This window comes from Lutra lutra, chromosome 18 (genome assembly GCF_902655055.1).
Source record: "Lutra lutra chromosome 18, mLutLut1.2, whole genome shotgun sequence".
Lineage (NCBI taxonomy): Eukaryota > Metazoa > Chordata > Mammalia > Carnivora > Mustelidae > Lutra > Lutra lutra.
Genome location: NC_062295.1, coordinates 14,706,176 through 14,727,856, shown reverse-complemented (window position 1 = coordinate 14,727,856; position 21,681 = coordinate 14,706,176). Strand labels below are relative to the sequence as shown.

Sequence of the window (21,681 nt, the reverse complement as noted above, 5' to 3'; positions counted from 1 at the left end):
ACTGAGCCACCCAGGCGCCCCAAGATAAGTTTCTTGAACAGTGCCTAGTACAAAAGCCTCACTATTAGTCCTTAGTAGGAGGAAAAGTAAGGTTAGGAAGAGGAGTGCAAGGGCCACTGGCTTAAAACTGGGATGGCTTGATGTCAGTCTTGACTGTCATTATTTGCTCAATTCACTTCACTGCTCCTGGCCTCAGTTTCCTCATCCATAAAATGAGGGAATTATTAAAATCCCTTCCAGCTTTAAAATTTGATTGTGCCTCTTCTACTGAATTCAGTCTCCTGAGATAATACCCATTGAGACTGTTGTGAGAATAAATGAGATAATGCATGAACATTTGCTAGCACAGATCCTAGAACATGGTAAGCGCTCCAGAGATGTGAGCTGTACTCCCTAAGCACTATTACTTCCTCCCACGAGAATGTAAACCCCAGGAGAGCAGAGACCCGGTTGGTCCTGTGCACTCCTGTATCCTGAGCGCCTGGATTGCTGTTGGCACATGTTGAATTGAATACATAAAGCAATCTAAACGTCCTGCCCGTGCAAGGTTCCCTGGGCAGTTTTCTCAAGGGCAAAATGAGGAGTCACTAAGATCCCTTCCAGCCATACAACCATGCAACCGCTCTTGTATTTCACCTCCTTCTGGAGTCTGAAAGCCTTGGTTGAAGTCCGGACCCCAGAATAATCCAAAGCTATTTTGGAACGTGAGCCTAGGGCCTGAGTCCACCTCCGTTGCCATGGCAGCGGCTCCGCCCCCCCGAGCTCTGCAGATCCCCCGCCCTGATTGGCTGGACGCCCGGCTCCCTCTCCGGATGCGGCTGCCGCCGCCATTGTGCGGCGCTGGTCCCCTAAGAGGGTTCTCTCTGCGGCGAGTGTCTTGGGCTTTCGCCCTCGCTTCTCGCTCTCTTGTCCGGGGAGCCCGGCGGGTCCGGGACTCCCGTCCGTGCCGGTGCGGGCGCCGGCATGTGGCTGTGGGAGGAACAGGGGGGCCTCCTGGGCCCGTTCTCCTTCCTGCTGCTGCTGCTGCTGCTGGTAACGCGTAGTCCCTTCAATGCCTGCCTCTTCACCGGCAGCCTCTACCTCTTGCTGCGCCTCTTCAGCTTTGAGCCTGTGCCCTCCCGCAGGGCCCTGCAGGTGCTCAAGCCCCGGGACCGCGTTTCCGCCATTGCCCACCGCGGCGGCAGTCACGACGCGCCCGAGAACACGCTGGCGGCCATTCGGCAGGTGAGTCCCCTACGCCTCGCGCCCCTCGGTACCCCCTGGGAGGCTGGACTTCTGCTAGACCTTCCGAAGGTTCTCCAGTATTCTCATGATAGCCTTCCCAGTTCCCCATTCATCCAGAAGAAATATATCCAAGTGGCCCTCGATTCCTCTTAAGTCAGAAATCTCCCAACTTATTCAGAGAACGCAGCAAAGACCTACATATTTGCTATATGCCAGGCACTGAGGATACAGTAATAAACAAGACAGAAAGAGTCCCTGCTTTCACAGAGCATGCATTGGAATGTGGGAAATCGGCCTTACACAAGTAAACACATAAATGAGATACTTTAAGAGACAAAAAGTTTGATGAAGAAATAGAGTAACAGGGTAAAGAATGACTGGGAGGGCTTATACTATTTTAGATAGAGTAGTCAGAGAAATCCCCTCGCAAGACATGATTTGAACTGCAACTGGAATTATGAAAGGGAGCCAGCCTTGGATCTGGGAGAAAGGTGTTCCAGGAAAAGAAAACAGCAAGTGCAAAAGTCCGGAGGTGGAAATGATCTTGGAAAGTTCAGGTAACAGAATAGATACTATGTAGTCTGACTTCAAGGAACCGAACAAAGGTTGGAGAATGAGGTAGGAAGTGTGGCCAGCCAGGTTTAAGTACAGTCTCGGTCAGTAGTTGACTTTATTGTAAACGGATCACATTCACAGAAGCTGTCTTTGCTTGTCCTCCAAATTATCCAAGTCATCTCGTTATCACCTTTTGCTCCAAACACACAGTTCGTTCCAGACAACCCTGGCAGCTGGACTCCTGATCAGTTTTTGCCTCTCTTTTTAACAAGACTGTCCTAAGACTCTTGCTCCCTCCAAACTCCTAGCAGTCTCCTGACTTCATAATAATGATAGTTTGCATAGTATGAGACATTTTCAGTTGTATAGACATTTTTGCATCTGTGGAAATACATCTGACCCTCACATTTCTTTCAGACATTATTTTAACATCAAATGGGTAGGAAAACTGACTCAAATACACAGCAACAACTAGAATTCAGGGTTCCAAGCTCTAGAGTTCTTTGTCGGAGATTAGACTGTGTTCCAGGATATAAAAACTTGGACTCACTGTCTAGCTACAAACAGACAGTATTACATAGTATTACATAATGAGCAAGTTACTTAAGCTCTGTGTCACAGTCAGAGTCCCGAGTTGAGAGGGTGTGGAAGGAAGGCACCCTAAGGCACCTGTCTTCACTCCAGCCCCACCCAGACCTCAGGTTTCCTATCTGTAAAATTGGAATGATACTGGTATCTACCTAATAGGTTGTGATTCAATGAGGTAATCCACAGAAAGTGCTTGACCCATGGTAAGACCTCTACAAATGTAAGCTCTTTAGGCCAATAATCTAAAGATGGCTTCATTTTTTAAAATCATCTCAGGATAAAGGTTAAAAACAAATTTAAGTCTGAAGAAGGGAAGGAGTCAGGAAAGCAGCTGTTAATTTGTAGAGGACAGCTGACTGGTTATAAACCAAGTCAGACCTCTCTTTTCTTTCTTTAAAAAAATTTATTTATTTATTTATTTATTTGAGAGAGAGAGTGAGCACACACAGCCCAGGGGAGGGGTAGAGGGAGAGGGAGTGAGACAAGAAGACTCCCAGCTGAGAGCGGAGCCCAGTGTAGGGCTCTGTCCCAGTACCTACCCCGAGACCATGACTTGAGCTGAAGTCAGACACTTAACTGACTAAACCACCCAGGCACCCCCATATTAGACTTCTCTTGCATGCTTCTTTCCCCTTGCTTCTTTGTGGTGTTTTTGTTTTTGCTTTAAGTTTATTTCTTTTCTTAGTAATCTCTACACCCATCATGGGACTTGAACTCACAACCCTGAGACCAATAGTCGCATGCTCTACTGACTGGACCAGCCAGGTGCCCCAATATCTTTATATATTTTTAAAATTTTTTTAAAAATTTTATTTATTTGACAGAGACAGCGAGAGAGGGAACACAAGAGGGGGAGTGGGAGAGGGAGAAGCAGGCTTCCCGCCGAGAAGGGAGCCCAGTGTGGGGCTCCATCCCAGAACCCTGGGATCATAACCTGAGCTGAAGGCAGATACTTAACGACTGAGCCACGCAGGCACCCCTATACTTATTTTTAAGTAGAAAGCTAGAAAAGCTGCCCTGTCTCCCTTCCATCACAATAAACCAAGGGGAGGGGTGCCTGGCTGGCTCAGTTGGAAGACATGGAACTATTTTTCTCAGGGTTGTGAGTTGAAGTCCCACGATGTGTGTAGAGATTACCTGAAAGTAAAATCTCAGTAAATAAATAAGTAGAAATATAAAGATATTGCAGAATGTATTTTACATTCTAACTTAAATTCAGATAGGTGAAGTAATGTAGCTATACAGGAGAATTGTTATGAAAAGAAAGATAATTATAGAGAAAAAAGTACATGGTTGTCATTGACTTCCATTTCAACTTACATTTATGTAAGTTGCCCTAAAGTGTAACTCAGTATTAACTGAACACAGACGGCATTCCTGGGTATTTATAAATGATATGGTGGTTTGGCCAGGAACACGATTAACTGACTATGAATCATGTTAAATGAGGAAGTATGTATGTGAAATACACATACACATATAGTGTTTCATATCCTGTTGTGCAAGGGAATTAAAGTTAATTTCCATTTAGATATGTTTAGGTTGCACGTGTCTTTAATATATGTAATAATAATAAACATTGTGCCAAGTTCCTGGCTTAAGAGGAAATGAAATATGATAATTGTGCTTGTTCCAATATAAGGTCACTCTGGATGAACTTTTTAGCTGTAACAGAATTTAGCTGCTGAACACAGACTGCAGAAGACAAGGTCGCATCCTCCCTCTTGACTTCAAAAGGAATATGTAGTTTATTTCTATCAAAGTATGTTTTGTTGTCCTCTTCTTGCTCCCTTTGTGTATTTGCAGCTCATAATTCGTATTCTTAAACATTTTACTATGTAAACAATCAGGAAGGACTTTCTGAGGATGGTAGAATTTCTGATGGATTATAAAGTAGATACAGAAGGAAAAACATGAGAGCGGTGAAATAAATGGATGGATTCCAAGAACAGATACATGCCAGTGACAGAGGAATTAAATTATACCCACAGTCCATTCTCCACCCAGGAGCCACAGTGCAGCTTTAAAAGTATAAATTGGGTTATATACTGCCCTTATTTAAAATTCTCCAATGGCTAGGGCACCTGGGTGGCTCACTGGGTTAAAGCCTCTGCCTCTAGCTCAGATCATGATCCCAGGGTCCTGGGATCAAGCCCCGCATCAGGCTCTCTGCTCTGCAGGGAGCCTGTTTCCTTCCTCTCTCTCTGCCTATTTGTGATCTCTGTCCAAAAAAAAACCAAAAAAAACCCCCCAAAAAACTAATAAGTAAATAAATAAATAAAATAAAATTCTCTAGTGGTTCTCTGTTGGAATTAAATAAAATCCAAACACATTCTATTTTATACCCTTCTCAAAGCCTCTGCTCCTGTTCCAACCACCCTGGGTGCTTGTTAGGATGCTTTTGGCTTCATGTAATAGAAACTCAAACTTCTAATATCTCAAATGATGGGGGACGCCTAGTAAGTGTCTGCTTTTGGCTCAGGTCATGATCCCAGTGTCCTCGGATTAAGCCCTGCAGCAGGCTTCCTGCTCAGTGAGGAGCTTCCTTCTTCTCCTCTTCTTCTGCTACTATTCCTGCTTGTGTGTCTCTCTCTCTAATAAATAAATAAAATCTTAAACACAAACACACACAAATATCTCAAATAGTAAGGGAACTTAATATCTGACATAAAAAGAATGCAAGAATATAGGGGAGAGGTGACTTCCAGGGTGGTTTTTTAGGTTTTTGTTCTGTTTTGTTAGTTTTTAGATTTTATTTATTTATTTGACAGAGAGAGAGAGAGAGAGAGCGCAAGCAGGGGGAGCAGCAGGGGGAGGGAGAAGCACACTCCGCTGAGCAGGGAGCCCGATGCAGAGCTCTATCCTAGGACCTTGGGATCGTGACCTGAGCCAAAGGCAGACACTTACCCAACTGGGTCATCCAGGTGTCCCCAGGATGGTTTGATTTATAGCTGTTCAGTATATGATCATGGAGGACTCAGGTTCTGTTGCTCTATCTGCTCTGCCACCTGCATCATATTTACTAGCCCTCATTGTAGTTTCCCGGTGACCACTGCAACCCCGGGCATCACATTCTTACACATCGCCATCTAGTCTCTATCCCTCTTCCATATTCCTTTCCCAGAAGTCTCCATCATATACATACAGAGGGATTGAAAATCGGTTACTCACTCTGAACACAAGAAAAAGCTGAACAATGTGGCAAGAACAGGTCTCTACCAGCAGAGAAAAAGAAGGGGAATAGATTTGGGTAGACAGTCAACTTTGTTGACACATGGCTCCGTCCTACATTGTAGTCTTTGTTTGATACTTGCTCTTTCTTCTGCTTGGGAAACTATTCCCCTGGGTCTTCATATGGTTAGCTCCCTTTGATCATTAAGGTCTCGGCTCACATGACATATTCTCAGAGAGGACTTCCTTGATTGCCTTGTCTAGTGACCCCCACTGCCTTTAACCTTCACATTACCCTTTATTTTCTTTTTCAAAACATTGACCACTATCATAATTTACATGTAACATGTTTGTGATCTGTTTCTCCCTACTGAAATACAAGATCCATAATCCTTTTCTTTCTTGTTCACCACTCTCCTCACTCCTTAGAATAGTGCCTGATCTGGTAGGCACTCGGTAAGTATTTGTTGGAAGGATTGTGCAGTACTAATAGCCAGTAAACACACGAGAAAAGATACTCAACATTATCAGTCATCAGGGAAATGGACATCAAACCCACAATGAAATTCCCATTAGGGTGGCTATAAACAAAAGGACAATAACAGGTACTGATGAGGATGTGGAGAAATTGGAACTTTCCTACACTGCTGGTGAGAAAAACAGCCTGGCAGTTCCTTAAAAGGTTAAACACAGAGTTACCATTTAATCCAGCAGTAACACTCCTAGATAGATAGATAGGTAGATAGATCTAAAAGAATTGAAAGCATACATCATGCAAAAACTTATACAGAAATGTTCATAGCATATTAATAACCAAAAATGGAAACAACAGAAATATCCAGCAACTGATGAATGGATAAGTAAAATGTGCTGTATCCATATGGTGAAATAGTATGCAGCAAGAAAAAGGAAAGAAGTCCTGATAAATGTTGCGATATGAATGAACCTTAGAAACATGCTAAGGGCAGGGGGTAAGCCTGGCACGGAAGATTGCATATTATACAATTGTATTAAATAAAATATCCAGAATGGGCAAATCCACAGAGATGGCAGTAGATTAGTAGTTGACTGGGGACTCACTGCTAACGGACACAGGATTTCTTTTTGAGGTGTTGGAAATGTTCTAAAATTGATTGTGGTGGTAGTTGCACAGCTCAGTGAATTTAATTTTTAAAAACCACTGAATTGTACACTTTAAACAGGAATTACATGGCATGTAAATAGTCTCAAAGCTAAAAAGAAGAAGAAAGATGTGATTCTGAACTTCATCAGATTGAAAAAAATCTCTACCAAAAACACTGTGCCATTCTGTGTTCTAATAGTGGAGTCTATGGTTTTCTTCATTGTCAGTAAACACTAAGTTCTTTCTGTGTGAAGTTATAGTATAAGGTTGGATATTTAAAAGATACTTTTCGGGCCCCTGGGTGGCTCAGTGGGTTAAGCCACTGCCTTCGGCTCAGGTCATGATCTCAGGGTCCTGGGATCGAGGCCCGCATCAGGCTCTCTGCTCGGCAGGGAGCCTGCTTCCCTCTCTCTCTCTCTGCCTGCCTCTCCATCTACTTGTGATCTCTCTCTGTCAAATAAATAAATAAAATTAAAAAAAAATAAAAAAAGATACTTTTCAGTGAAACATTTAAAAAGCCATATAAATATAATGAATTTGTGAAAGCAAATACTTTTTTTTTTTTTTTTTTGACAGACAGAGATCACAGGCAGGCAGCGAGGCAGACAGAGAGAGAGAGGAGGAAGCGGGCTCCCCGCCGAGCAGAGAGCCCGACGCAGGGCTTGATCCCAAGACCCTGGGACCATGACCCGAGCCGAAGGCAGAGGCCCCAACCCACTGAGCCACCCAGGCGCCCCAGCAAATACTTTTTAAATCAATTTTATCCAAGTATAATTTACATCTACAAAAGGCAGACATTTTCAGTGTTTGATGAGTTTTGATAAATATATATACCTGGGTAACCACCACCTTAATCCATTTCCATCACCCCAGAAAGTTTCATTGTGTTATTTGGAGTTAACCCCCATTACACCTCTGCCCCAAGGCAAGCATTGATACTACACTGTGCTAGTCTATTACTAAACTATTAGTATAGTTTTTAAATAACTTTTTTCATTTTAAATAAAATTTTAATAAAATTGCACTATTTTTATAAACCAGTTTATGTGAAATTTGTATGTTTAGAAGAAAAATACTATTATAAGGAATTTCTCTAAATGAAAATATGAGTGTGAACTGTATACTGATATGTGAATTTAAAACAGATCTTGCCTCTGAAAGGAGGCAATAAAAGTATTGGTAAAGACAGTTGAATGTAGTCATTAGAAGATCTGGTCTGAGAAACTCTAATATGGTGGCTCTTTTATAAAGCTTTTGCTTGGGACCTTAATAAACTACTCAGAAAAGACAAATAAAAGAACTCACTAGTTCTAATAATCTTGCTAAAATTCAGTGTCTTACCACTGTTATTTTTTGTGTTGTTACCAAATAGAGATGACCCTAATGAATACAAATATAATTGAACTAATTATAGTGCTGGCCTCAGGGAATAAGAAAAATATTTTTGTTTCAGTGAGACAGATGCATTGTGCATACTGAAAATGTGATCTTGTTTTATGTCTTAAATGATACAACCCATATTAATTTACCAGTGCGTTGTCCTGTCTTTAACTTAGAAAAGACACCTATTAAGCTTATAAAAAGATACACCTTACAACCAGTGTAAAGATGTGAGCACTACTGTAATGGCTTTTTCACTGAAATAGATTTTTTTTTTTTTTAATCATAATAGCTTATGCTGAGTGCCAACTTTGAGCCAGGCACCAAGCTTGGTAATTTACATGGATTATTTCGAAATCCTATGTCTCTTAAGATCATTAGAGACATATCATCTTTTTTTTTTTTTTTTTTAAAGATTTTCTTTAGAGAATGGGGCATCTGGGTGGCTCAGTCTTTAAGCATCTGCCTTTGGCTCAAGTCATGATCACAGGGTCCTGAAATCAAACCCCACATCGGGCTCCCTGCTCAGCAGGGAGTCTGCTTCTCCCTCTTCCACTCCCCCTGCTTATATTCCCTCTCTTGATGTCTCTTTGTCAAATAAATAAATAAAATCTTTTTAAAAATGTGTATTTTATTTAGCAGGAGCATGTGTGTGCACGCACAAATAAGGGGGAAGGGCAGAGGGAGAGGGAGAGAGAGAATCTCAAGCGGACCCCACTCTGAGGGCAGAGCCTGACACAGAGCTTGGTCCCATGGTCATGACCTGAGCTGGAATCAGGAGTCGGTGAGAGTCGGTCCCTTAACCAGCTGAGCCACCTAGACGCCCCAAGAAGTATCATCTTAAAAATGATGAAACTGAGCCTAGAGTTTTAGAGGAAATATTGGTCATCCTATGAAAATCAAACTTTGAAGCTTAGAAGAAAATGGAGTTGTATAGTATCTTTATAAGGAAAGGATTTAAAAAGAAGGAATAATCTATGCCCATAAAGGACATGATTGATAAATTCGACTGTATTAAAATTGAAAATATGTTACAAAGAACTCAGTAAATGACAATGGCTGGCAATTATTGAATCGCTGCTGTGCACTAGTACAGAACTGTATGTTGTTTCTCAGTACTTGAGTACTTAAGTTTGTACCAAATATATAAAGACTTTCAAGAGAATGACATAGGAATGATGCACACCAACTTTAAGATGGAGAGGAATGGGGAGAAATTTCCCTTTATCTGTAGTGTCAATAGTAAACATATAGTGCTTAAGAGTGCAGCCTCTAGGGGCTCTGGGGTGGCTCAGAGGTTTAGACCCTCTGACCTCAGCTCAGGTCATGATCCCAGGGTCCTGGGATCAAGCCCCGAATCGGGCTCTCTGCTCAGCAGGGAGCCTACTTCCCACCCCCGACCCTCCCCCGCCTGCGTCTCTGCCTCCTTGTGATCTCTGTCAAATAAATAAATAAAATCTTTAAAAAAAAAAAAAAAGTGCAGCCTCAACCACATCATAGTTTGTATAACTAAAAGTAAATTTCTTATTTTCTGTTTCCTCATCTGAAAATGAGAATCTTAATATTACCCAAGGGTGGTGAGAATCAAATGAGTTAATATATTTAAAGCATTTAGAATAGTACCTGACTATATAGAAAAGGCTCAATAAATACTAACTACTATTACGTTTTAGGACAGCAAGAGATTGAAGCAACTGTGGCAAAATGTTAACATCTGTTAAGTCTTTCTTACTATATACCGCTTTGTGTGTTTGCATAATTAAAAATTTTTGTAATTTAAAATCTTCATCCTAATGAGCATTTCATGTCTTCATTGGACAAAGAAGCCAAGAAAGCAAATGCTGGGTAGTATATCTCAGAGGAACATGCTCAAGTTCTCTCTTTGGATAAATTCCAATATACCTTATCGTGTTTACCAGCTTGTTGGCCAACAGCCAGGGCTGCTTACATAAACAAAATGTAGTTCCCCCTAGAAGCAGGCTTGGTGTTCCTGATACAGAGGGTGGAGTTAAACCAACAAGAACCTGACCCCCTCTTGTTTATGCCAGAGTAGTGCCGGACACACAGCTAATCAGCAAACACAGGGGTGTCATCAGAGGTGCTGTACCAAATAGAGTGTAGGGAAACAGTGGAATTTATCGAAATATTTGTCACTGTAAGCCATTAATGGCCCATAGAGTTAAAGCAACCAGAGAAAACTTAAGTTCCAGAAATCTCCCCATTTACTACTGTGAGAATGGGAAGAGTAGGTAATTTATTATTATTTTTTTTTAGATATTTTATTTATTAGAGAGTGAGAGAGAGATCATGAGCAGGGGGGAAGAGTAGAGGGAGAAGCAGACTACCCACTGAGCAGGGAGCCCAGTGCAGAAAGGATCCCAGGACTCTGGGGTCATGACCTGAGCTGAAGGCAGATGCTTAACCGATTAAGTCACCCAGGCACCCAAGAGTGGGGAATTTAAAGTGTGTGAGGAATCCCTAAGTGTGCAAGTTGAAGTAGGGTTATCAGGGAAAAGTAGAAACCAGGTGGATTGCTATTTGGTACCAGAAAGAGGAGAAATCGGTAAGAGATGCTATCTACCTAGCTAGCACTATTGGTCATCTTGAACATGTAGATTGTAAAATGGTATCTTTGGCCACTTGCCATTAATATTGTTGATGTTTTTGTTAAGGCAGCTAAGAATGGAGCAACAGGTGTGGAATTGGACATTGAGTTTACTTCTGACGGGATTCCTGTCTTAATGCACGATAACACAGTCGACAGGACAACTGATGGTACTGGTCGACTGTGTGATTTGACATTTGAACAAATTAGAAAGCTTAATCCTGCAGCAAATCACAGGTTAAGGTAAGTGGTTCATTGTCACTTAAACATACCTTTCAGCTTCTGTTGGCGATCACAGAAAGACTCTGGCACCTTCTAAAGACACTGGCACCTTCTGTTCCAGAAGAATTGTTTTGTTGTGTTTTGTTTTGAACTATATACAGGTTTCCCAAGTAATGGGCAGGGTGCCAGCAGCAACAGAAATATGGCATGGCTAGTTTTCATCTTTTCCCACTGTGGCCAGATTTGGCCTGGGAATTATTCTCAAGACAATACACTGTCCAGTCACTAACATTAGTAACATTAGACAATTACTTTATACAGTCATAGAAATTTTATATATGAGATTTACAGATATATGTATATCTCAGAATTAGTCCTATAAGCTATTCCACAAGAAAAGGGTTCTGTGATCAACTAAGATCAAGCACTATACGGTAGATGTTCCCTTTAGGGATAAATAGTCCACATCAGTCAATTATTACCTTTAATTTAATGTTTCTCAAACATGTATGACTACAGACCATGTATGAAGACACCATTCCCACCATAAACGCCTATAAACACATTGGAATGAGTATACTGAGTAATATATTTTGGACTGTGGTTATCTAAATCCCTCTCTGTAATACCGAAAATGTGTACTTACTGTTACCCATGTTGTATCAGTTCTCTGGACAATGATCAATATTCTTTGAGTATTAAGTATTCGACCTAGTGATTATGTTATAGTCTTCCCAGAAAGATATTCAGACTGTATTTTCCTAGGATCTGAAAAGCCAACTGAAGGAAGTTGTAATCTAGAAAGAATAATGGTAACACTTGAAAGTTCGGAGGGCAGGCTGCTGGAATTGCTCTTTGCAGTCATCAGATACTTCATTGTTCTGCTATCTGCGAGAGAAAGGCTGGTTTTAATATTACAGTGACAGTGAGGCTAAGAGGTCAGCTTCAAAGTCAAAAGTTAAAGCAAAAAATACTCAGGGTCATCATCACCCATAAAATACTTTAAGAGGGCATGGCATTGCTTTGCTTTAGTTTTTAAAGATTTTATTTATTTGACAGAGAGAGACATAGTGAGAGAGGGAACGCAAGCAGGAAAAGTGGGAAAGGAGGGCTTCCTGCTGAGCAGGGAGCCCAGTGCAGGGCTTAATCCCAGGATCCTGGGCCAAAGGCAGATGCTTAATGACCAAGCCACCCAGACACCTCAAGAAGGCATTATATTATGACTAGATCATCCAGGCAGAAAATCAATAATGAAACTATCTTTGAACAACACATTAGATCAGATGAATCTTACACTCCAGTGTTTTAAAGAAAGGAGTATGTAAAAAAATTTAAACCCATAAAACTCTAGATAGAGAAGGAAATCAAATGAGAAATCTCCTCTGGGTAACTATTACCCATTACTATGTTATACTACATCAGTCTACATAGGTTTTTCATTTTGTTTTTTGCTACTTCTAATCTGTATTGAAAAATAGACATGAAGAACTAATTAAACACCTCTCTCATGTCAAAAAAGAAAAAATGCAATATTGGTGTCAGTATACCATCTTAAGTCTTTAACATAGCCAGTCTTTGTCCTCCAGTTGGAACTCATTGCATTTTCTTTATTTGAATATCAGGTGAAGTCATTGGCTTGTGTTTATGGACCATGTTTTAGGAAAATTAGGTATTTTCTCTAGAATTATCCTCAATGTGGTAAGATGCTCATCCTGAGTTGGGGGGAGGGGCATGGAAACTAAGACTGGCCAAGGGAATAGCAAAGTCATGTCTCATCTCTCACTCCCAAGGAGTAGGCATTGAATAGAATGGCTGGCAGAATTGCCTGTACTATTTAAATTATCTTTTTTTTTTTTAAACCAAGATACTACACTTGAAATTATATTGTTGAATAAGCATAAGTTAAATCATGTAGAATGAAATTTCATTATGTGAGAAAATCTGATTTCTTATATATCTAAGGCACATAACTTTTTTCCTTTTCTTTATCAGAAAATTATGTGTAGACATTTATTTCAAACAGTCGCACTTAAATGCACAAAAATACAGTGAACAGATTTATGTATTTCTAGGAATTTCTCCTGCATAAGGTTCTGTTAGGGCAATTACGGTCTTAAATTTCAATCTCAAGTACTCCAAAAGTGGCATTATACTCTGGCCTTTGGTGAGTAGAGGTCCTATTATATTCTAAATCTACTGATTTCCTAAAAATTAAGTAAGTTTTGTTGTTGTTGTGTTCTTTGGTCAAGGATATCTGTCGTCTGTTTCGAGGACATAAAGTAAATTATCCCTAGACTCCAGTATGATTAAAGAAAGGAAGTTAGGGAAAACACTCTTTCCTGTTGGTTGGAAGACATTTGTCAAACATCTATTTCACTAAACTTTTATCTTTTTCTTTTTCCTGCAATATACTATTCCTTTTCCCTCTCTTATAGGAATGATTTCCCTGATGAAAAGATCCCTACCCTGAGAGAAGCCGTTGCAGAGTGCCTAAACCATAACCTCACAATCTTCTTTGATGTCAAGGGCCATGCAAATATGGTACAGTTTATACCACAGACTTCACTTTTTTTTTTTTTAAGATTTTATTTATTTATTTGACATACAGAGATCATAAGTAGGCAGAGAGGCAGGCAGAGAGAGAGAGAGAGAGAGAGGGAGGAGGAAGCAGGCTCCCTGTGGAGCAGAGAGCCCGATGTGAAACTCGATCCCAGGACCCTGGGATCACGACCTGAGCCAAAGGCAGAGGCTTTAACCTGCTCAGCCACCCAGGCGCCCCCAGACTTCACTTTCTTGAAAAGACATCTTATTTAATTGAGAGTCATTTCGAAAATCAACCATAGATTTTGCTACTTATCCTTCTTAAATTATTTTTACAAATTATATTTGCTTATTAGAAGTTTACAAAAATCCGTATCTTTAAGCAAATAGTAAATTATGGAACTCTTAACCTTTGATGGAACCTTTGAACAACTCCTGATATTCTACAACTAATACAAAATTGAGTTGGGTTTTTCTTTCTTGCATAAATGGCATTTACAAAAGACGGTAAATAAACCATAAAGAGGCACTTTGACTAACCTCAGGAAGAATTCAGGAGTTAGACGTACGACCAGTTGCATCCGGCTGATAAGTTAATGGTTTTAGATGGACAACTGTGGACTGAATTTAAAGAGAACTCCCATACATAAAGTTCCTGATAGCTAATAGGACATTTATCTTTTATGTAGAGTTATCCTTCCTGTATGATTTCTATCCCTTATGTATAGTTTTGTTATTCTATGATTTGAGTAGTTAAACTTTTAGGGTAAAATCACTAATTTTTTCAAATACATAAGACATTCCTAAAGAAAATTTTGCTTAAATTTTTGAACATATACTTTTATTCATAAAAACATATTACTGCAATGGAAATCAATGGGCAAATATGGTTTAGATTACATTTGTTCACTTATAACCAGCTTTTCAAGTACAAATACTTTTTTTCTTCATTTGGACAACTTATATTTTCCCCCTTGCAAGGTATAATCAGTAGTGGCCATCTACTTGTGGGGAATTCTGATCTCAATTTTTTTTTTTTTATTCATCCCAGGATAAAGTTGAAACTAGTTATTAAAACCTGAAATAAGAACCTAAGTATATATTCTAGCTTTAGCACAGGGAACTCTCGTTTTTGAAGAAAGGAGAATGGTGCTCTGGCTCATTAATTATTCTGATACATTGTGGGTTTTTTTGTTTTTTTTTTTAGATTTTATTTATTTATTTGAGAGAGAGGGAACACAACCAGGGGGAGCGAGAGAGGGAGATGCAGGCTTCCTGCCGAGCAGGGAGCCCAATGTAGGACTTGATCCCAGAACCCTGGGATCATGACCTGAGCCAAGGCAGACGCTTAACAACTGAGCCACCCAGGCACCCTCACTGTGGTATTCTGATATACAGTTGTATGCATTTAGGTTTTCCAGTCAGTCTACACCAGAATCACCACGAATACCTATTAAAAATATGAATCCCTGGACCATATCATGTAGAGAAGAAATTCTAAAAATATCTAGGGTAGTTGGTCAAAGGTCCTACATTTCACCCACGGTGTACTTCATGCTTATTGTCTTAGAATAAAGGGGGAAAAAGAAGAAAGACTATTTGAGCTTTCTGGTTGGGTGCTCACAGGTGGTGTGGGCCACATTAGAACATAGTGATCTGATTCACCACAATGGTTAGTGTAAAGGACAAAGTGATGCAAATTGGAGTTAGTAGAGCACAGGAGCCAAGGGCATGGGCTTTGGAGTCTAACAGATTGTGATTAAATTCCGTAACTTGCTACAGTGTAACCTTAACCTTGATATACTTCCATTTCCTCACAGGGCAGCCGTTGGGGGTGGCAGGGATGGGAATAATTTTAAAAATGACCACAGGCGTTGTTAGAAGAATTAAATAAATAATGTGGGTGAGGAGTCAGGTACAAGGCGTATGTTAGTTCAGACAGCAAGAATACAACTTTGGCTCTGTAGCTCATACTCTCACATTAGTGAAGGGGGAACAGGACATGAGTAATTTCTGTATTCTTTTTCTTTTTTGGAATGCATTTTGTTGCTTACATTTGGTTATAAGTATGTGTGACTTTTCCAAAATTTAGTGATATTTCAAGAATTGTGATATAGTGACATTACATTCCACCTAATGCCTACTCACCTACCTCTGTTGTTAGCTGCTATTGATTTTCTTTCTTTTTTTTTTTAAATAAAGATCTTATTTATTTATTTGACAGAGAGAGAGAGAGAGATCACAAGTAGGCAGAGCAGCAGGGTGGGGGAAGCAGACTCCCTGCTGAGCAGGGAGCGGGATGTGGGTCTCGATCCCAGGACCCTGAGATCATGACCTGAGCCGAAGGCAGAGGCTTAACCCACTGAGCCACCCAGGTGCCCCAACTGCTATTGATTTTCAACGGCCAAATCTGTTAATTCACTAGAGGTTACAGAATGTCAGTATTTAGCTCAGTAATTTCTTCTTCATTCATTTAACTGGACTACTACAAAAAGAAACTTCTGTTCACCTTGAAGCTCTTCCCAGTTCCTCCCTTATCCCATTGTTTCTTCCTCTGTGTTGGTGATGAATGCCATTTCCTCTTAGTCCTCTGGACCAAGAACATCTGCCCGTAGTAGTTCCCAGGCTGGTTGGCTCATGCTTCTGCCAGGAAAGGCAGAGGATGATAGGGTTTTGGGTATAAAAGGACTTTTCCTAGTGGCTAAACTGGGTTATAAGAAAAAGGTTTAAAATTTTGCTTCCAGCCTCAACTGGCCTGCTGCCTCCCATACTTTCCAAAAAAGTCTGACAAAAGGGATGAGCCTCTCAACAAAACAGTAAAGCAACAGTACTCCTACTCCCTACCCCCTGTCTACTGTAGATGTGAATTTAAGAAGGATCCCAATGGATAATGGAATCTACCAGCACTCCTGTCCATGTCCCCATATATTAGTAAACTTCTGATTTATTCAGTAGGGTTGTACTTAGTATGTAATAGTTATTGGCTGGGACTATTACATTTAAATACATGAATCTCTATGCTTTACAGGCTACTGATGCTCTAAAGAAAATTTATAAGGAGTTTCCTCAACTATACAATAATAGTATCGTCTGCTCTTTCTTGCCAGAAGTTATCTATAAGGTAAAATTCAGGATTTGTGTTGTACATAATACTGTGTTAGTTGATGGTGATAACAGAAATGGGCCAAGTAACCATAAGATAGACGGCTGTTAAATGGAACTGAATTTCAGTTAAGAAATTCTTCTTTTGAAGTAAGTCAAGCAGAGAAAGGCAATTATCATATGGTTTCACTCATATGTGGAACATAAAGCAGTAGCACGGAGGATCATAGGGGAAGGGAGGGAAATCTGAAGGGGGAGAAATCAGAGAGGGAGACGATCCAGAAGAGACTGTGGATCCTGGAAAATAAACAGGGTTTCAGCGGGGAGGGGTCGGGGGGAGGGGTAGCAGGGTGATGGGTACTAAGGAGGGCAGGTGTTGTGATGAACACTGGGTGTTATACAGAACTAATGAATTGTTGAACACTACATCAAAAACTAATGATGTACTATACAGTGGCTAACTGAACATAATAATAATAGAAAAAGAAATTCCTCTTTTAACAAGAGAAATTCAGAAAGGAGAATGAACTCATACCCCATTTTAAAATACCATGATTCCTCTTTAAGCTCCTTTTATATTGTTTACAGGCTCATTCAGATTACTTTGGTAAACATTCTCAGAACAAAGAATTATGTAGCTCTTCATCTCACTAAGTAACATAGGTAACCTTTTAAAAAAATAACTCTTGCTGATGGAGAATTTAAAATATGCACAAAAGTTGACGGTAGTAAGATGAGCCCCCGTTTAACTGTGATCTAGCTTGTTTCGTCCATACCCCATTCATCTACCCCAGTGTTATTTTGAAGTAAATTCCAGACATCGTTTCATCCATAAAAATTGCATTAAGTATCTTTGAAAAGTGATTCCCTTTTTTTTTAAACTACAGCCACAACATAGTCATTATCCCATCTAAAACCATTACTAACTCCTTAAGATTATGAAATTTATCTAGTCAGCCCTAGATAAATTTTTATTTGTCTCAGACACGTAAGTGGGTTTTTTTTTTATAATGTCAATTTGAATCAGGACCCAGATAAAGACTACTTCCTATAATTTAAAATCTTAGAACCTGTAAGTTCTTTTTCCCCACCTTGTGATGTATTTATTGAAGAAACCAGGTTGTTTTGTAGAGTTTACCCAAGTCCAAATTTTGCTTCCTCTATCATGATACAGTTGAACACATTCTTCTCCCGTATGTATTTCCTGTAAATTGGTAGTGAGAGCAAAAGGCTTGATTAGTGGAGGTTCAGTTATTCTTGGCAAGATAATCTCATAGGTGAGGGTATTTTTTCATCAGGAGGCACGTAACATCTGATTAACTCTTTTGTTGTGTTGTTTGCAGCTGCTATTGATGTCAGTGGCCAGCTCTCAATTTACTAGGGGTTGCAAAATCTTAATATTTTAATGCTATCATTTCTTCATGTATTAGAATACTTCTGTAAAAAGAAACCCATTCAGGGGTGCCTGGCTGGTTGTGAGTTCAAGCCCTACACACTGGGTTTGGAGCCTACTTAAAAATGAAGAAAGAAACTGTCATTCATTTTAGTTATGCCTTTGGAAATAAATGCTAATCGTGTCCTTCACTTACCAGTTTCCGAAATAATCTGTTGGTTCTGTAGCATTTTTCAACAGTGACCAACAGAATATGCGTTGAAAATTTTACAGTAAGGGTGGAACCTATCCACATATAAACGGTCATTGAGATGAACAGGGTCATGGGGCTTTCAGACATTTGGATCCGTGTTTCCCAATCTTACTTGACCACAAAGGCCTTCAAAATGTTTGCTACATTGTCCAGAGGAGCACAGAGCGAAACATCCACATCTTCCTATTTCTCGTTGACCTTCCCCAACCCCTATCCCTACTTCCCGTCTATCTCTGCTGTCCTCACTTCCTTCTTACCCCACTCCCTTACCCCCAGGCCCTGCTCAAGCCTTTCTCAGCCATTTTTCTCTGGAAAGGATCAAAAGCTAACCAGCCCATCTAGAAATGATCATGGTTCCACCCTCACTGAGTTCTGATTACTTATCTCTAGCCAAAGTTTAAATTGATAACCGATTGAGAGTTTGTTCCTGTGACATGAAGATTTCACTGTGAGATTATAGTTTACTCATTTTAAAGGTAAGGATTTCGTGAAGGAAATGTTCTTATTTATACTGTATGTTAAATGCTTTACATCCATTACATTAATTTACTCAAAGGATTTAGGTCTATTTGGTAGACACGGGGGCCAGGGGGCCATTATGGCCAACTTCAGCAGAATGAGTAACATTGGCTAAATCTAAAGAAGAATGAGAGGTATTAGACTTAAGATACGATATGTATTTAATTTCCAAAATTCCTTTTCAGATGAGACAAACAGATCAGAATGTAGTAACGGCTTTAACTCATAGACCTTGGAGCCTTAGCCATACAGGAGATGGGAAACCACGCTATGATGCTCTCTGGAAACAGTCCATGTTTGCGGTAATGGACATTTTGCTCGACTGGAGCATGCACAATATCCTGTGGTACCTGTGTGGAATTTCGGCTTTCCTCATACAAAAGGATTTTGTATCCCCGTAAGTTGGAAGGTTTTTTTTAGTCTTCTCCTGATACATTTCCTGAAATGCTCTTCTTGGAAAGGAAGGATTAACAGTGGACAGCCTGGACTGGATTTCACCCACAAAGCCCACCGGGCCTTTATTAAGGTGGAATGCCATTAGCTTCTTAGGTGGGAAGAGTTCAGGCATATTGCCCTATTTCCAAAATAAGTGGACCAATTATTCTTAGCGCACTTTAAAGAAAAAATAAACCTAAAAAAGGAAAGAAAAAAGAAACTGCTAAACTGTGACAGAAGAGAGATTACATATCCTTGTGATTGGCTCCCTTTGAAAACCAACATAGAATCCAGGGCAGAGCCACAGTGAAGACATCCTGTGAGTGCCTACCTGATCCCTCCCACCTTTCTTCCTGCTCTGCTCTGCACTATAGACTTTGCTCCATTGCTTCCAAGAAAACTTTCTATTCCTCACCTGCTAGCCAACTCTGACCTCTATCATGGCAGTTTTATGGCCATGTATTTTAGCTGATTAGAGTTGTTAGCTTCAGATTATTTCAGGCATGCGTGCATTCAAGTCAGTCAATATTTGGTGTATACCCACAATATTGCAAAGCATTATATTAAGAAGCTGAAGATGCTATGGTAAGGAAAACCATGGTCTGCATAGTCAAGTAGAAGGGACAGTTGCTGATCAAAAATCCAATAAATATAAAATTACAACTAAGGTAAATGCTATGTAGAGAGAAGAGTGTACATATACTGTGTAATTTCACCTAATCAGGGGAGTTAGAGAAAACATCCCCTAGGAGGTGACAACTAAGCTAAGATCAGAAGCGTGAGTAGGAATAGGGTGGGAGGGTGGAGTTCCAAGTCAGAGGCGAAACACATACAAAAGTGTTAAGGCAGGGGGGCGTCTCGTCTGGGTGGCTCAGTGGGTTAAAGCCTCTGCCTCGGCTCAGGTCATGATCCCGGGGTTCTGAGACCGAGCCCTGCGTCCGGCTCTCTGCTCAGCGAGGAGCCTGCTTCCCTTCCTCTCTCTGCCTCTGTCTGCCTGCCTCTCTGCCTACTTGTGATCTCTGTCTGTCCAATAAATAAACAAAATCTTTATTTTATTTATTGGACAGACAGAGATCACAAGCAGGCAGAGAGGCAGGCAGAGACAGAGGAGGAAGCAGGCTCCCTGCTGAGCAGAGAGCCCGATGCGGGACTCCATCCAAGGACCCCGGGATCATGAGCTGAGCCGAAGGCAGAGGCTTTAACCCACTGAGCCACCCAGGCGCCCCAATAAATAAAATCTTTAAAAAAAAAAAAAAGTGTTAAGGCAGGAAGGAACCTAGTTCTTTCAAGGAATTGAAAGAAAATCCATGGTCTTTCACAGAGAAAGGAAAGGGGAAGTACAGTGTAAGATGAGGCCAAGTACGGCCTCTAATAAGACTGTGTGTGTGTGTGTGTCTGTGTGTCTGTGGTGGAGGGTGTCTTTAGCAATTCACTGAAGTGTTGTAAATTGGAACAATGTGGCGGAGGTTCTGGTGCTGGGTTTTGGAACACTCCCTCTGATTGCACACAGAGGCCCAGTTAAGAGGCTCTTTAGGGGCATTATTAGTACTCAGTGAATACCATACTTAGTGACCATTATAGATTTCTGGAACAACTGGTCCTTATACTAACACGATGGGTTTTTCCTCTTTCTCCAGGGACTACTTGAAGAAGTGGTCAGCCAAAGGCATTCAGGTTGTTGCTTGGACTGTTAATACCTTTGATGAAAAAAGTTACTACGAATCCCATCTTGGTTCCAGCTATATCACTGACAGCATGTTGGAAGACTGTGCATCTCAGTTCTAGAATTTTCCCCCAGGGAGGAAACGTGGAGACAGAAACTGCCTGCTGGCCTCATGCAGGGATATCAAAATACCCTTTGTGCTAGCCCCAGCCTGGGGGATCAGGTGGCTCACACAAGCAATAGTCGGTATTTGCATTTTTACCTGAACCAGAGCAAAACCTGGTTTTGCTTTCCTTGCTACATGGAATGCCTAAGTTCAACACTATTGCTCTTGAATATCTGGGTCTGCAAAAAGGCACAACAGCTCCTGCCCCAGCCTTACTGAGGCATACACCGAGACCCAGAGAGGATAAGCACAGATTGAGTTGTGCAATATGGGGATGCAGATGCAAATGCATGGGAAATGCATGATCACTCAAAGTTGACATTTTAAAACTTGACACACTTATGTAAGTTACTTATTTAAAATATTTGTATTCATCTACATTATCAATGTACTATAGACATCAAACTTGTGACCATACTAATAAAATCATTAAAAGGAGCACTAAGGGAAAACTGTGTACCAAGCATCATGTCCTGAGACATAAGGAATTTAGGGAGGCTGCTCCCTGCAATCCAGGGACCAGTGGCAACAGCCCCCTGTGAACCAAAGGATATGGTAGGTAAGTCTTGATACCAGTGCAAGGATTGTTTATGGTATCCTGAAATAACTACAAACCACTAGGGGGCAGGGTTATGCTCGTTGGGGCAACTCCAGGGCAGATGACAGTGGAACTATAAGGAACATCCAAGAACACCTAGGCTTATCCTCCTTTTACAAATAAGAAAACCAAAACCTGTGGAA

At 40.6% G+C, this 21,681-nt stretch overlaps 1 protein-coding gene across 3 annotated transcripts; it reads left to right on the top strand.

Annotated features, from left to right (window-relative positions):
• The first annotated feature begins 794 nt into the window (after positions 1-794).
• On the top strand, positions 795-21,392 carry GDE1 (glycerophosphodiester phosphodiesterase 1). Of its 3 annotated transcripts, none has more exons than XM_047713547.1 (6): positions 795-1,224; positions 10,714-10,889; positions 13,304-13,409; positions 16,438-16,530; positions 18,862-19,073; positions 20,749-21,392. In XM_047713547.1, exons 1-6 carry the CDS (start codon positions 964-966, stop codon positions 20,894-20,896), a joined length of 996 nt encoding a protein of 331 aa, XP_047569503.1. In that variant the 5' UTR covers positions 795-963; the 3' UTR covers positions 20,897-21,392. The 3 variants fall into 3 exon arrangements, with proteins under 3 accessions (XP_047569503.1, XP_047569504.1, XP_047569506.1); XM_047713550.1 differs by having other exon boundaries at positions 1,085-1,224; positions 10,718-10,889; XM_047713548.1 differs by lacking the exon at positions 16,438-16,530.
• The last annotated feature ends 289 nt before the right edge of the window (positions 21,393-21,681 follow it).

Excerpts from the sequence above, each read along its gene's own strand:
- GDE1 (XM_047713547.1), top strand. The coding sequence starts at position 964 with ATGTGGCTGTGGGAGGAACAGGGGGGCCTCCTGGGCCCGTTCTCCTTC. Across the intron at positions 10,890-13,303 it reads GCAGCAAATCACAGGTTAAG|GAATGATTTCCCTGATGAAA; the intron begins GTAAGTGGTTCA and ends CCTCTCTTATAG. Across the intron at positions 13,410-16,437 it reads TCAAGGGCCATGCAAATATG|GCTACTGATGCTCTAAAGAA; the intron begins GTACAGTTTATA and ends TATGCTTTACAG.